The sequence below is a fragment of the Hippocampus bargibanti genome, linkage group LG13, assembly GCF_051943395.1.
Source record: "Hippocampus bargibanti isolate YZ-2025 linkage group LG13, ASM5194339v1, whole genome shotgun sequence".
Lineage (NCBI taxonomy): Eukaryota > Metazoa > Chordata > Actinopteri > Syngnathiformes > Syngnathidae > Hippocampus > Hippocampus bargibanti.
The window spans coordinates 14,772,675-14,787,674 of NC_142746.1; the positions used below are offsets into that span (position 1 = coordinate 14,772,675).

General features: G+C 40.0%; 1 protein-coding gene and 1 long non-coding RNA gene across 5 annotated transcripts in view; one reads left to right on the top strand and one right to left on the bottom strand.

The window, feature by feature from the left end:
- The window catches only part of LOC148889457 (uncharacterized), a 25,216-nt gene extending 20,057 nt beyond the window's left edge, over positions 1–5,159 (bottom strand). For 2 of the 3 annotated variants that reach the window (XR_016116883.1, XR_016116882.1), the window contains exons 1-2: positions 5,063–5,159; positions 3,550–3,607 (exon numbers count right to left, since the gene is read on the bottom strand). This is a non-coding gene — a long non-coding RNA (uncharacterized LOC148889457). The remainder of the gene's footprint in view (positions 1–3,549; positions 3,608–5,062) is intronic. The other variant, XR_016116884.1, reaches the window with a different exon arrangement.
- The window catches only part of itga9 (integrin, alpha 9), a 48,400-nt gene that overhangs the window by 21,021 nt on the left and 12,379 nt on the right, over positions 1–15,000 (top strand). For both annotated transcript variants that reach the window (XM_089011951.1, XM_089011952.1), the window contains exons 16-18: positions 10,243–10,395; positions 11,943–12,019; positions 13,069–13,216. In XM_089011951.1, the coding sequence (XP_088868077.1) occupies positions 10,243–10,395; positions 11,943–12,019; positions 13,069–13,216 (378 nt within the window). The remainder of the gene's footprint in view (positions 1–10,242; positions 10,396–11,942; positions 12,020–13,068; positions 13,217–15,000) is intronic.

Below are 15,000 nucleotides of genomic sequence, written 5' to 3' on the forward strand. Positions count from 1 at the left end.
TGACTTTCTTCAACCACAATCCAGAATTAGATTATATTGCAACAGGCACGTGCTGATAAACGAGTATACTCTGTAGGGTGACAGGTCTGCTTTACTTCCCTATCATTCCGGCATTTATGGTATGTGACACATTGGGACGCTCGCATTATTCCATTTTCCCCAATTGCTGATGAATAGCGGCCTTTGGGAACAGACGTATGATAAACTCCATTAATATTAGATGTAGCCATGTGGCGCTTATTCAATCACTGCTTATTCTATTGTGATTAGCTTCGCAACACCAGGAGAAAAGGCAGGCCTTCAAAAATAAACGATCCACCATCTTAAACACCATTCTAAATAGAAATAATCTCTTACCAGGTCAAACTCTTGCTGTCTCAGTGCAGATATTTTATTGTAGTATTAATAGTCACATGCGTGTTACAAAAAATAGTTAACTTGCATTAGGGAAGTAAAGTAGTTAATTAATTAAAATGTATATATTTTTTGTTCTCTTAAAACTCCTTTGAGGCTGATTTTAGGAATAACTGTTACAAATTAAAGCTGCACTGAAAGCAATTTAGACTCGGACTCCCATATTCTGAATTGTTTTACCTGAACAGACTACTGTACTTCCAATGTAGGTGCACTTTATTTGTTAGTTTATTTATTTGAATAAAATCAGTTTTCACAAGGCAAAATTGTTAAGTGCAAAGATGAATCAGTGACCTGTAGATTTACGAACTACATCATTTTTGGCGGCCAGTCAAGTCTAGCGTTGTACAGCGGCCCTTGTGTCATAGCCATTTTTTGTGTTTATTAGTCAAACAGATTGATGCTCATTCACTCCTTCAAGTGAGTGTTCAAATGTTCCATGTCCTTAGCACCTGGCAGCTTTCTCTTGACAGACAAACAGGAAACCCTGGTGAGAGAAAAGCAAACCAGGAGTTCCTGTAACAACTTCCCAAAGAGTCCCCCATGTGGATAAAGTCCCAAAGCCGGCAGGCAATCTGTGGCGTGCTGTCACACTGCCTGCTTTGTTTGCCACTCTACAGACAAAATACAGACTCAGCCGAAACGTGCACTTCTCTTGATGCCGTCCCCTTGGCTTAATTTACCAAGAGAGCTGATACAGTGAAGGTACATAGCGGGAAGGTAATCATACCCAGCTGTCGTCTGTCACACATGACTGCGTGTCAAGCATCGTGTCTAAAGAATATAATGAAAATGTGCTATAACAGTATCAAGAGTGGAAAAGGTCAGTAGCTAAGACTTGGTGCTTTGTTCTGAAATTCTGGCTCTTTCTATCACAAGGTAGTAAAGATGAATTATTCCAGTTATATTTAGCAGAGACTAATATTTTCGACAGGATTTCCCGACATGGTCGTGCCAGATCGGGGAAACATGAGACAGTTCTTTTTCTGCCTTGTTTCGGGAGTAAAACATCTGAAGTCGTTCTCATAAATGTGCAATCGAGTCAATATAAAGGTGTTGTTTCTGCCCTGGGTCATTTATATCGAGTCTGTTCTTGCGATTGCAAATCCATCATCATATCTGGCTAACCAAAACTTGCGCTGATTGGATGATTCCTTGACTTTGGCAGCGCTGCTTTGAGAGCAAAATGGTTCTCCAGGATTTATGCTGCCTCTTTACCACACAATGCCACGACAAGGAAACGTTATGGGTGGCCAAGTCTGACCACAATGAAAAAGATTCTCTCGCTATGTTTTCGACTAACTTGCACTACAGAGGAAACACACGCATGTTATACTATGGAGCGGAAAGACAGAAAGCTGCCATTGCTTCATCACTTGGCAGCACTTCCCCAAGACATGGCCGTGACCGTGTTGTCATTTCCCACTTCTCTTCGTTAATGGTTGTTATTTTAGATGTCAAGATCATCCTCCGCTTCCTGCGGAGAATGATGATAGCCAATAGCTAACGTCTGCAGCAAAGTGAACATAAAAATGTATACACTCGACATGTGTTTATATCCAGCCAAGCGAGCTCTTGAAGAATGACTTGAGTATAATTGGCTTTGTGTGTTGCAGCTTTATCTGGGCTGGACCCATAAATAATGTCTCCAATGACAACAGTAAAGCAGAAGTGGCCAAAGGCGTTTGCACTGAATGACGAAATCGGCTGCAGGAAGCATCTGGAGGCTTCTTCCATCATCGGGATGGAAGAGTCTCAAAGACAAACATTGCACTTTTTAAGCAGTCCGTCCCCGCTGCTTTCTTTTGCATTTGAGACCCGTTCGCTGTTAGATGAGCACTTTAAGCCAACTTAACCCATTCACTGCCAGATGTGCAAAAATGTGTCCACTCCACTGCCATGGTTTTTGTCTTTGTCACTGGACTTCCAGGACCCACAGAATATTGAGTTTTAGGACTGCAAAAACATCAAATGCAGCGTGACAAACCCTAGACTCTCCCCTTGCATCAGAAAAAAAGAGTTAATTCGTAAATTATATGTGTCTGGAGTTAGATGAGCTTGAAATGAGGGCGGCTGTCCAAAATACAATGCAATACATACATATATTGGTTTATATAGCACTTTAAATCCCACCTCAAAACCCACTTATTTAAAATTGCATTTTCTGTGTAGCTCTATCTCTTGTTTCTATTTATAATTGTATTTTATTTATTGTATTCTATTTATAATTATATTTATAATTGTATTTTATTTATTGTATTTATGCTTGTCTGTGACTGTAAAGTGTTCTTGAGAGCTTTGAAAGGCGATTGAAATAAAATCTATTATTATTTAACAACAGTTGAATCTGGAACAAATTACATGTATTAACATGGAAAAAATGGAAACGCTGCCCCTTGTGGAAAGGAAAAATCATTGCCATGCCCCATGGCCTGCGCTTCATCAGCCCCCAAATAAGAAAAAACAAAACCTGAACAAATTCGGGAATGGCACTCTACGTCATATTGTCAATTCTCAAATAAATTTGTGAATGGCAGTGAATGAGTTAAAATAAAGTAGCAGTCGAATTGTTTTCAACGGTTTTGTGCTAGCATGCGCATTTGCGTAGCTTGAACTGGTTGCACAAGTGTGGACATAATAAACTTCCTGTTTATGGATGAAAGTTAATCACTATGTTGGAGGAAGCCATTTTTTAAGTGAGGAAGTCTTTAAAGGCTCCTTTTCTAAACAACAACAGAATTATGGCTCCCTCTGAGAATTATTTTACAATGAAACTGCCTGCTTGCATGTAAATGAAAAGGTTTATTTGAAGACAATTATTTAGTTTCCTTTTTATGTGCTCTCTGAAGTACTTGCTGCAGTGGTGACCTCTATTTGGTTACCCGTTGTTAAGAACCCAAACTTCCATAAAAGGATCTCGTCTGAACTGTTCTTTTTTTCTTCTTCTTTTCTTCCTATGAGGGTTTTGTTTAGTTTCTTGCACGTGACTCAGTAGTACACTGCCGGGATAAGTGACGGGTCAAAGGTAGTCGACTTGTGATGATGATCATGATGATTACAATGATGAGTTGGGTTAAGAATTGATGGAATGCTGATGCTGTAAGCGCAACATTTTTTTTTCTTTGACCAACCCACCTTTTGGTTCTCCGACTATGCTGCTTCGGGCTCATTTCCAGAATTAAATCCAGTGTTCCTGAAAATAGAACAGAAGCAGCGTCCTGATCGAAAATAAATGTGGGAGGGTTGAATGAGAAAGCTATGAGAAAACACATCTGTGTATTTATAGGCGATTGGCAAGCTTTTGTATTCCAATGGTACAGCACACAACTGTGGTCACTGGCATGGAATCAAATAGCTGTTGATGGAACGTAGTAAAAATAACAACACAGATGATTTGGGTATGTTTGATCAGTAAGCCTATTCCATCTTCCCATTTTAAGCAAGAATCTCAGGCACCTATCCTCTCGTCTTTTATGAAACCAAGCTGTGGTTTTCATTTTCCAAGGGTCAAATGTTGGATTCCTTCTTAACTCATTCATTGCCATTCACAAATGTATTCATATTTTCAATATGACTTACAGCGCCATTCCCGAACGTATTATGTTTATTTTTTCATGCTTGGGTTCTGGTAAAGCGCTGGCCATGGCCTCTGGCAATGTTTTTTCTTTTCCACAAGGGGGAAGAATTTATTTTTCTTCCATGTTAGCGCTTTGTTCCAGCTTCATCAGTTGTTAAAGGGCTATATAAACCAATATGTATGTATTGCATTGTATTTTGGACAGCCACCCTCATTTCAAGGTCATATAACTCCAGACCCATATAATTTCTGAATGAACTCTTTTATTCTGAAAAAATAACAGAGTTTAAGGTTTCTAACCCTGTATTGAATGTTTACGTAGCCCTAAAACTCAATATTCTGTGGGTCCTGGAATTCAAGTGCCTCTGTTGGCTCAGCTTGGTCAAGACATGCCAAAAAGTGTGCTTCATTTGTGGCGTGAAAAGATTTGAAATTACACATTGTACTTTTGCAAACTAACATTGCATATGCCTGATATTTCAATTGTGAAACAGGATTCTTGCATGACAGTGCAATTGATGATCTATGTTTCCGGGAGGCAGTGTGCTGTGTGCTTATGAGATGTATTTCATGTATTTGTCTTGCTGAGTTCTGTTGAACAAAATAATTTATGTTTTATGGAAAAGAATCGGGATTGTGCCACATATTAAACCTTATTTGGGTCAGATGAAGTTTTAGATTGACATACTTGAACCACACGAATAATTCCAAGTAACACAAAATCATTGTGAGAGTAGATATTAACATTTATCACAGTGATGACCTCAGACCAGGTTATGAGCGGCAATGATCAGCGGTTCATATTGTTACACACATACCACTGCCATTTGTATTGCCTCTTGAGATTCTGAAATGACCTAAATTCATAAAACTGTTTTTCGCAAACATAATTTGCCTTGATAAACGGATTTAATAATAGGTAAAGAAGCTAACAAATTGACCTTTGCAACGTGGACAATGTGCAATGCTCGGGTTTGTTTGGATTGTGTCACGTTCACTCCGCTGTGACGGACAGCAGGTTGTGGAGGTTATCAGGTTAATGCCCGAAGCTGGACAAATATTTCTGCCTACCTCGTCCACGAACATCAGACAGGCCGATGGTTTGATTGCGTGTTGGATGTTTGTTGATGTTTGTCAGAGCATACATCTGGTGTGAGCTGTACTTTCCAATGCCTTTCCAGAGTCCAAAGTCCAAATACATGTTTTGCTGACTTGTGAGCTTTTTTTGTAATCAGGGTTAGAATTATAAACGAATTTGTTCAGTTTTGCAGACATTATTTTTTCTCTTCAACTTTGCAAAGGTAAAGCTAAACCAAACTGTAACCTTCTTGTGAAAAATCAACTGCATATTGTTTTTTAAGAAACATTGGCACCTTTTAAAGCACATATAAAAGGGTGGTACACTGTCCAGAAACAACATTTTTACACGGAGGAAGTAGGATACTGACGTGGTCATAAACTCAAATTTATGTACATGCAGATTCTGGCCATACGTCAATAAGCAAACAATAAGCGGAATAAGATCATAAACAGCTTGAATTCAACGTCTACCCACCCAGTCGTCCTTGAGTCAGACAGAACAACTGTTGTATGCAGGTGGCTGCTATTTGCTTTGAAACATGTGTCGACTCATACCAACTATGTAGTGCCACAAAATAATACAGATCAAGAAGAATTATGACTTCACTTCATTGAGCCACAAATAACTAAATTGGAATGGTTTGTGAAATGTAGGTAAAATGAGCAATTGATGTGGTATGGTGACTGACATAAATGTGTCTTTTCTGTGCATCTGTGACTAGGTCATTGAAGTGGAGTGTTTCACATGTTGACAGCATGTGGCTTCTTCTCAGAATTGCCCCATGATTGACCAATGACCACTCAAGCATGTGATCAGCTGCGTTGGGCTCTAGCTCGTGCTGTGTGACCCAAAATGATATGATTGAGAGAAGTGTATCTTTGCCTTGTGCACTGTAAAATTCTGAAGTGTTCCAGCTTCATCAGTTGCTTTAGCACTTGACTTTCCTACTGAATAATCCAGAAAAAAAATGTTGCCAGTTAAATACACACCTACAGAGCAAATTAAGAATCACTCTCCCAAGACAGCGCTTCCCATTATTGCTTTAGTCCATAATTTTTACATTCTCAAGCAAGATTGTGGAGCACACCACTTTTCTTCCCATTTTTTTACATTTTGCCATAGCCCAGTATATGCTGGGAGCAGTCTTGCCAGTAATGCATTTCTCATCATACACACGTCACACTAACGTTTGGAGAAGCTGGATTCATTCATCACTTCACTCAAAAGTTGTTTTTCCATTCTTTCTTCGATCCCTTAGTGTGCAGCCCTCCAATGAAAGGGCCTCAAGCTGCAAGTCATCCAAACGTCTATTGTCCTAATAAGGAGTTGTATGTGTGTGAATGTGTGTGTTTCCCTTGAAAGTTAATCAAACTTCCCATGAGAAGAATCAAGCCATATGCTTTTGAGGGTTTGGCTGAGAATAACTCTTGTGCATTTTAGATGAGCGTGGGGCGTTTAAAGATCACAGCCTCATGCAGCCTGACGTCACTCTTCCCATAGAACCACAACGGCGGAGGTATGCTCCTAAACCAAAGTGGTGCCGTGTTATGAGAACGAGGGGGGCGCTTGGTTTGTTACCATTATGTTGATCGGATTAACATGTATCAGAGCTTCGAGGGGTTTACAAAGGTAGTGTTTTCCAATGATCTTATCAGCCTCATTCATTTAACTCTTTTGAGTGCAAACATACATTATGTTGACGTATGGATGTCGAGTGAGCACATACCAAATACATCGGCTAAGAGTGTGAACATAAACACCGAGCGTTGGCTCTCACTTTGTTCAAGAGTGAGGTGGTGTTGTGGATAAAGGTTTGTGCCACGCCTGTTTCCTTTCATAGTGCCTCTTTCACATATTCGCATATTTGTTTTGGCAAAGATTTTTACGTAGGATGCCCTTCCTGACACAACCCTCTGTATTTATCCGGGCTTGGGACCGGCACAACAAGACACTGGCTTGTGCCCCCTTGTGGCTACATTCCTTTCATAGTGCAACGAGTGAAAACCTCCTATGATTTCACTACATTCATATATAACAAAGAAAGATTATTGAAAACAAAAACACAACTCTACTAACATGAAATATGGTCATATTTTGAGAATCTACAGTTCCAAAATATAGTTGGAAAGAAAGTACTTCCCGCTGGGTAACAATGACAGCATTAAGAAGTCAGTGGTGAGATGATGATAGGGGATAACAGTGGCCATGCTGTAAATCTGCCGCTTGCATCTTTGTGCACTGTTGTGGAATGAAAGTCATCTTTTTTCCGGCCAATACTTATCATGTATCGTTTGCACAAAAATCACTGGAGTCCATGCGTTATTTTGGCTTCTGATTCATGATTTTTTTTTTTTTATGAAAAATTGGTTCGAACAATGACAGATCAGTTTAAACTCTGTTGTTCCAACAATGGAGTGAAGAGTAATCATTCGTGTTTTTTCATCATCTTGTTTTGAGGTGAAACCTATTCAAACTGCTCCAGATTTGTAACTACTTTTTATGTGTCGTTTATTTTGTTGAGCTGCTTGTTGAGCATAGGCGATAGAAGTGTCTCACTTCTTCTCTGGCATGTTTGAATGCTGCTGTGTTAGTCAGGGTTTAAACGGTCATCCTCTTGACTGAGGTCAAGTACCATGTCACAGGAGCTGTCAGATGATCCGGCAACAAAAAAAGCCATAAATATTCCGACATGCCACACTTCCTGTGCTGAGATGTTTGAGAAGATGTCACATACCATTGTGAAGCAAATGGTAAGAAATCGTTCATCTGTCGGGGGTGGGGGGTTGTGATTTGAGCAATCAGCCCCACCAAAATGCATCTTGTTTTCGGACAAATGCTCATCTGCTTCTTGACGACTTTTGAGGTGCTCTTTAACAAGGCTTTGCGACTTCCTTCTACCTCAGGACTTACATTAGTTCTGTATGTCCGTGTGTGCTTTCATATGCATGACTACTCTTCTGTGTCAGATGCAACAAACATTATGCAAATAGAATTTCCCTTTGAGGCATTATAAACAGCATAATACAGTATATATCAATAACAAGTCATATCAGACTCAAAGGGGTCTCAAAAGGGACTGGTTTTGTTCCCTTTTTTCATTTCCAACACATTCGCAGCAATGCCGTCTGAAATCCGACCCTTACGGCGTACTTTGAAGTAATAATGGCCTCTCACAAGCCTTCTGTTGTCAACTGTTTATTGTCAAACAGTTGTGGATGTATACTTCCATAAACATAGCCCGCAGTTAACACTACATGAGTGGCCTTTTCAGTTGCGCCTTAGGAATTCCTGTGTGTGATGTCGCCGCTGGGTCGAAGCGTGTTTGTGCCAGGGGTGAGGTGCCAATTGGGAGCTTTTGATCAAGCGATATGTAAAATACGGAAGACGTGCAACGCATTAGTGCATGGCCTCCGCCATGTATCATGCCAGCCTGGTGCAAGTCTCGGGAGTTTAGTCAGCCAGCTCATGTTTCTTATGTCAAAATGTCTTCATCTGTGAAATATGGGATGTTCTATGGGAATCCCATCACAGTGCAGTCGAATGATAATGCCAATTTAATAGTATAAAAAGTCACTCTTTCAGCATGGAATTGTGCAGTTTTACTTTTCAAGTCATTATGACTCTTTGCCCCCTGAACCCCAAGTTCTCATGTGGCTTGTGAAAATGTGAGATAAGCAGTGGGACTATGTGGGCTCCTAGCCTGAGCAATGACCTCCCGTGGGGGTTCAGTTCACAAGGGGGCCAGTGGACGGGGCCCATTAGAAGCATGCTGGTTTAATGGCTACTTGGGTGGAGACTTTGGCCTGCAAATCTGCCGCAGTTTCTCATGTGCTGACTCCAACACTGGTCAGGTTACTACCCTCCAACCAAACGGCGGCAAAGCGCAAACAACACAATCTCTGTCCCGTGGAGCATGAATCTTAGTCCACAGATGGATTGGCGTCTGACCTCTGTCTTTGGCAAGCTGCTTTATTATTATTGATCGGTAGCACTGGGAGAATGTGCACTCGGTAAGTGACATAAAATGAATTGGCTTTTGGTCCTGACGTGTACAGGCTTGGAGGGGAAAAGAAACTACGAACCTTGCTTTCTTTCAATAGCAACTCAATGTAAAGTAATAAATTGATATAATCTCCAAGGCCAGCGCTTTATCTGCATGCTACAACGCATCCCAAGACAGACCCCAATCTTCTGTTTCTCTCTGTTTAAATCCTCCGCTCATGAGCGCTGCTTCCTGCAATTACTCTCTCACCGGTGATGTGATGGGTGGGTTCACCACTCTTAATGTTCAGCGTGTTCAAAGCCCAGACTGGCTCTGTGCCTGTCTGAGTAAAGAGGATGATGGGTGGGTGGTCAATGGAAAATGTTGTGAAAGTGGGCAGAATAGAGTGTGTGATGCCCGGAAACAAAGGGTGTTTTCATTGTGGATTTTGGCTCACTGTTGTTAGATTACTGTCGAAGCCTCTGCGTGGTTATACTGTTGACTTTGAGACAGTGTGACCTTATCCACTTTTTATATATAACAGGCAACGGAGCTGAATCTTTTCCCCTGTATTATTCTGTCATTAATGAATATATGAGAGTTGATCAAATCCAGCTCTATTTTCTTTCGGTCAACATGTTTCCAAAGCCGATGCCAAATCAAACTGTTCCTCCATGGTCTCTGAGTAAACCACTGGATACACAACAATAGTTCTCATGCACAGACACAATCAGATTTTTTTAAATGTTGCATGTCTTCTGAATGATGACTCTGAACGTCGTCATCATCAGTGGTTCCGCTTGTTTTAGTTTCAGTAAATTAGATGCTTTGATGTGTCGCGTGAATCAGAAAATAAAAAGCAACTGAGATGATCTTGCTTTTGAGGAATTCACTTGCTAGCATTGCTGTGGATTGAACACTGGATTGCATTTAATTTAAGTGCCATTAGTCCGCCCACCACTTAAATGTTATTCACATCTCCATGGCTGTTGGATAACAAACATGTTGCAATTCTATATTTTTATATACAACTTTTAATGTTATTCCAAACTGTTGATGGGTTGATCAAACAATAACCAGACAATTATTCTTGACTTGATCTGCTTGTCCATCATTGGCAAACTTGTCCATATGGAGCAGAACTCACAATAACTGCTATTTTTGTTTGTGATTGCTTTTTTTAAACAGAAAGATGTGAAGGACGTGTTCACAGCCATCACATTTGAGGTGTCATATAGCCTTGGGAAGCATGTGGTAGATGGACACCAGGAGGGAGACTTGCCTGCTCTCACCCCTGTGCTTCGGTGGAGGAAAGGAAACAAGATTGCAGTGAGGAATGAGGTATAAGGCACTGCTGAATATGGCCATTCTGAGCTATGTCTTGTTGTGGTTTCCCCAAGTTTATTTACAGCGATGCAATTTATTTATTTTTTTTTGCGGCCAAAGCAAATTATGGTGGTTTCATCCAAATTACAAACAGTTCCGAAATCAAACATAAAGTAATTGAGCATCAAATTTGATGACGTGTCAGCAGGCAGCTCGGCATATGTGATCAAAGTTGAGTGGGCTACTTAATTGCAATCAGCAGGGGCGCTGTTGCTTGAGCCCAGGTGTCACCACATGAGTCGTCTGCCAATACTATGCCATTGTGATTTGCTCATTGAAATTAGGATTTAAAAATGCAAACATTTGCATTATTTTGTGATGTCTTTAACTCATTCACTGCCATTCACGAATTTATTTGGGAATTGAAAAGCATGACCTGGAGTGCCATTCCCGAATTTGTTTGGGTTTTGGTTTTTCTTGCAGCGGGTGCTGATAGAGCGCTGGCCAGACCTCTGGAAATGTTTTTTTCCCTTCCACGAGGGGGCAGCATTTCCCTTTTTTCCATGTTAGCACTTTTTTAGCTTCAGCTGTTGTTAAAGCTCTATACAAATCAATATGTATGTATTGTATTGTATTGTATTTTGTACAGCCGCCCCCATTTCAAGGTCAGATAACTCCAGACCCATACAATTTAGGAATTAACTTTTTTAATGATAAAAGTGTCTCAGGTTTCTAACACGGTATTGAATGTTCATGTAAACTCAATATTCTGTGGGTCCTGTGAATTGATTGAAAATGATAAAAACCCTTGCACTGAAGCAGACGCATTTTTGCACATCTTCTGGCAGTGAATGAGTTAACATGTTCAGAGTCTGAAAATTAAATTCAAGTATTTAAAATTGCACATGCCCATATCATTAAAAGACACAATAATTCGGACGCATGTGTTATTTCAGATGCATTGCGGGACGAATAAAGGTATTCTGATTATGATTCTGATTCTGATATCATTTCACAATCAGTACACATGAAGTGGCTCTCACTTTCAAAAGAATTGGGCGGATAATGTCAGAAAAGGCCATGTGATGTCAAAAACTGTGTTCAACAAATCACGTGAGTGACTTGCTATGGCAACTCGACTGGGAAAAGCCCAAAGGCACTTCTTACGTGGTGGTTACGAGTTTGTTATTGTCCATGTTAGATTTTCTTGAGTGGAATCCAAGAGACAGGTTCATTTATTTTCACTGTCGCCACCTCTAACCTAGCCCACATGTTTCCAAGATGGGCTGCGCGTCATGCAAATCGGGATGGACGATGTGTTTCAACACTCGCAAATCACATTTATTATGAATTAAGCAATACTGTAACATTAAATGTAACAACTTCTGATTCGCTGGTCGTAATGTTTCTCAGTGTGGATTCGCCTGAGCCTAGAATGACTGATGATAAAAGTTTTAAGATAGGCTGCAAGTAATCTGGCCTTCCTGTCGATGACAGACATCAACACAACACTGCCCCCTAGATGGAGTAGCAAGTCGTGAACGTTTGCGTTTCCTCCTCAGACTTCGTTTGAGAAGAACTGCCTGTCAGATGACTGTGCTGCAGATCTGCGTCTCCATGGAAAGCTGTTGCTGTCTGGGTAAAAACAAAGCTAATATCTCATTGTTCAAATTTAGTCTGATTTGGAAAGAAAAGAAATCAGTCTTGTGGGTGTGGGTCCATGACACATGCTTGGAGGATGTCCATATGTTTTTCCATGCAAGGGAGTTCCCTCTCTTTTTATGGAGTATTGCTCGATGAACTAACTCACTAACTGTCTTTTTGCTCAGTGTTTACTCAAAATCATTTTCACAACAATTTCATGAAACAGCTCTGCATCGTTAGCATCTTCCTTTAGAATATTTAGTCTCTCTCAGAAGTTTTGGTAACTTCTCTTTAAATGCTCTTGTTTGGTCATTTTTATTATTTATGGAGCAGTGGAAATTTCATTCTAGTGCTCAGACAGCTGTTTTCTGAGTTTTATCCTCCCTCTTTTACATGAGTGGAAAACACCTGTTGGCATGCAAGATCATTAGCCACCTCCACAAACTGCAGCCAGCCAGATTTATTTTACCATTATAGTTTTTGGGTGAAGTTATGTGTCTATTATATTTTGTGGTAAAAAAACAGCATTGTATTCATCTTATTAATTTAGGAATAACACTACGAAATAGACACAACGAAAGGTGTACATGTACAAGACATTAATTATGACAACAGTATTTCTAATATTTCTCACAGCTAAAATATTCAAAATGGCACTGCAACAAAATGACAAAAATATGCATCATATTAGCTTCTTCCCCCAAGCCATTAACTCTTTGAACTCTTTGAACTCCTTCAACAGTAGCCAAAATGGAACTGTATAGTGCCACTTAGCAGTTTTTTTTTGACGACGATACTAGTGCAGCGTGTTCTACCGGAAACAAATTCCTTGTGTGTTCTACATACTTGGCAATAAAGATGATTCTGATTCTGATTCTGATTAAATTCTATTTTAAGCTACTGTATTGGCTGTCAGTATTTTGCAGGTTCACCTAACGCTTTAGCATTTGAAACGTATCACAAATCATTTCCTGTGACATTGCTCAGGGTTGTTTGAACAATAGTTTTTTTTTACCATGATACATTATTTATTTTTTCTATCAGGGCACACAGCTGGCCCCACTTGGCCCTGGGAGGAGTCAGGAACGTCTCGTTAAACTTGACCATCTCAAATACTGGAGACGACGCCTACGACACTAATGTCTATCTCAACTTCTCCCGAGAGGTTTTCTATATCAACTTCTGGCAAAAGGTGAGTTTCAAGCCTAGTTGGCAATTATCCATAACAGTCCAATCTCCTCTTTCTCCTTCGTCCATTTGAGTTTTAGGTTAAAATGTATACAATATACTGTAAGTAGGCTAAACATTTGATGAATAATGGCAGATGGCTTTATGTACCAAATTCAGAAGATCCCACATGTGGGCACATCCTTAATATTCCCACGGTGCTTCACACGTAATTGCAGTATACTATGTCACCGGAAAAATGAATTTTGATGAGGGCTATTATTCTTCATGAAAATTCATCATGAGGTCATCCTTTACAATAAAATCCAACCCTCTGCCATCCCTGCCGATACCTGGAGGAGAGATTTTCTGCAAAGCAAATGGATTCCACAGTGGTAACCTTTGCCTCAAACTCACGTCACTTGGAAGAAGAAGCGAACAAGTCTAATCCAGCTCAGAAGCGCTACATCAGTTTGCTTTTTAATTCCAACACGCAAATTGTAGTAGAAAAGCAGATTGGGAGTGCCCCAGTGAATTTAATGTCCCCCTGCTCACGTCATTTATCAGATGGCCAGGATTCGCTGCCGAAATCTGATAGTTAGATACTTTAGAAAGCGGTAACAAACAATCCATTGACCAGATTAAATGCTGTTCGAGACATTTGTAATTACTACTAGAGAAGACCAAAGTGATATGTTTTTGATTGATGCAAAGCTCAAAGGCAACGTTTGTCCAGAAAACCCAGCATGAACATGTCTGTCCCAAAGATTTACGAGTGAGCGGTCTTAGCTGTCTTTTCTTTTTTCAATGTAAGCTATCAAGAAGCTTTGAAAGCCAACTGCTTTGACAACGCATGGTGAGACTCTTGTGGACCTGCAGTATCTTAATGTTTGCCTCGGTTTTCTTCAACCAAAAACAAACATGTTGAGTTCTTTGAGGGATTGTCTTAACTTGTATCTACAAATTTCTGGGTCAGGGTGCCAGTGAGTATGTTGATTGTGGATGGAGAACAATGATGTTATACTTGCATATATCACCAAGGGGAAGAAGATCATTAATGAACAGAAGTGGGCCAAAAATAGACACCAGAGGAACAACAGAAGTGCCTGGAGATGACTGAGACTTGAAAGCTTTGAGCTAGAAAATGACAAACACTAAATCCGGAGTCCAGAGTCAACTGTTATGAGGAGGTCATAGGTAATTTTAACAATGTGGAGGGTTGGAAACCAGATTGATATTGTGCGTAAAAATCATGCTAAAACAGGTAAATAAATAATCATTCAATTTTGAGATGCACTTTTTTGTTCTACTGTAATTTATGCTCATTATTAGGAAACGTATGCAAAGTTTGAATCACACAAAAGCAGCGTTTGGAAGTTGCTGAATCTGAGGTGGACTGGAGATCTTCAAAAATGTTTTTTTGAATGGCAAACAAATAACAAGTGGTGGGCTGTGGATTTCATCATGCACTAGGCCTTCAGTAGTTCTGTCTGAATCAATCCGGACTGAAAAAAAGTGTGGTGTGATTTACTACAAGTCCACTTGAGGGTACCATTAGCCAGGAAATTACTAACTGACCTTTCTTAATGATGTCGATTTTTTTCTTGAAAAGTCCATCTTTAAAATGGCTTTATCAGTAAATCTTAAACCAAATCATTTTCTTCTCCTCCTTCGGCCATTGTGACTAGTCAATCATAGTTTGCGAAAACTCTGACGCTGACCAGCACCTTCAAGAAGGCATTGGTACCCTTTTTGTGTTGCCAACTCGAAATTTGATTGGTTAGAGCAACAGTTTGATTGACACATTTG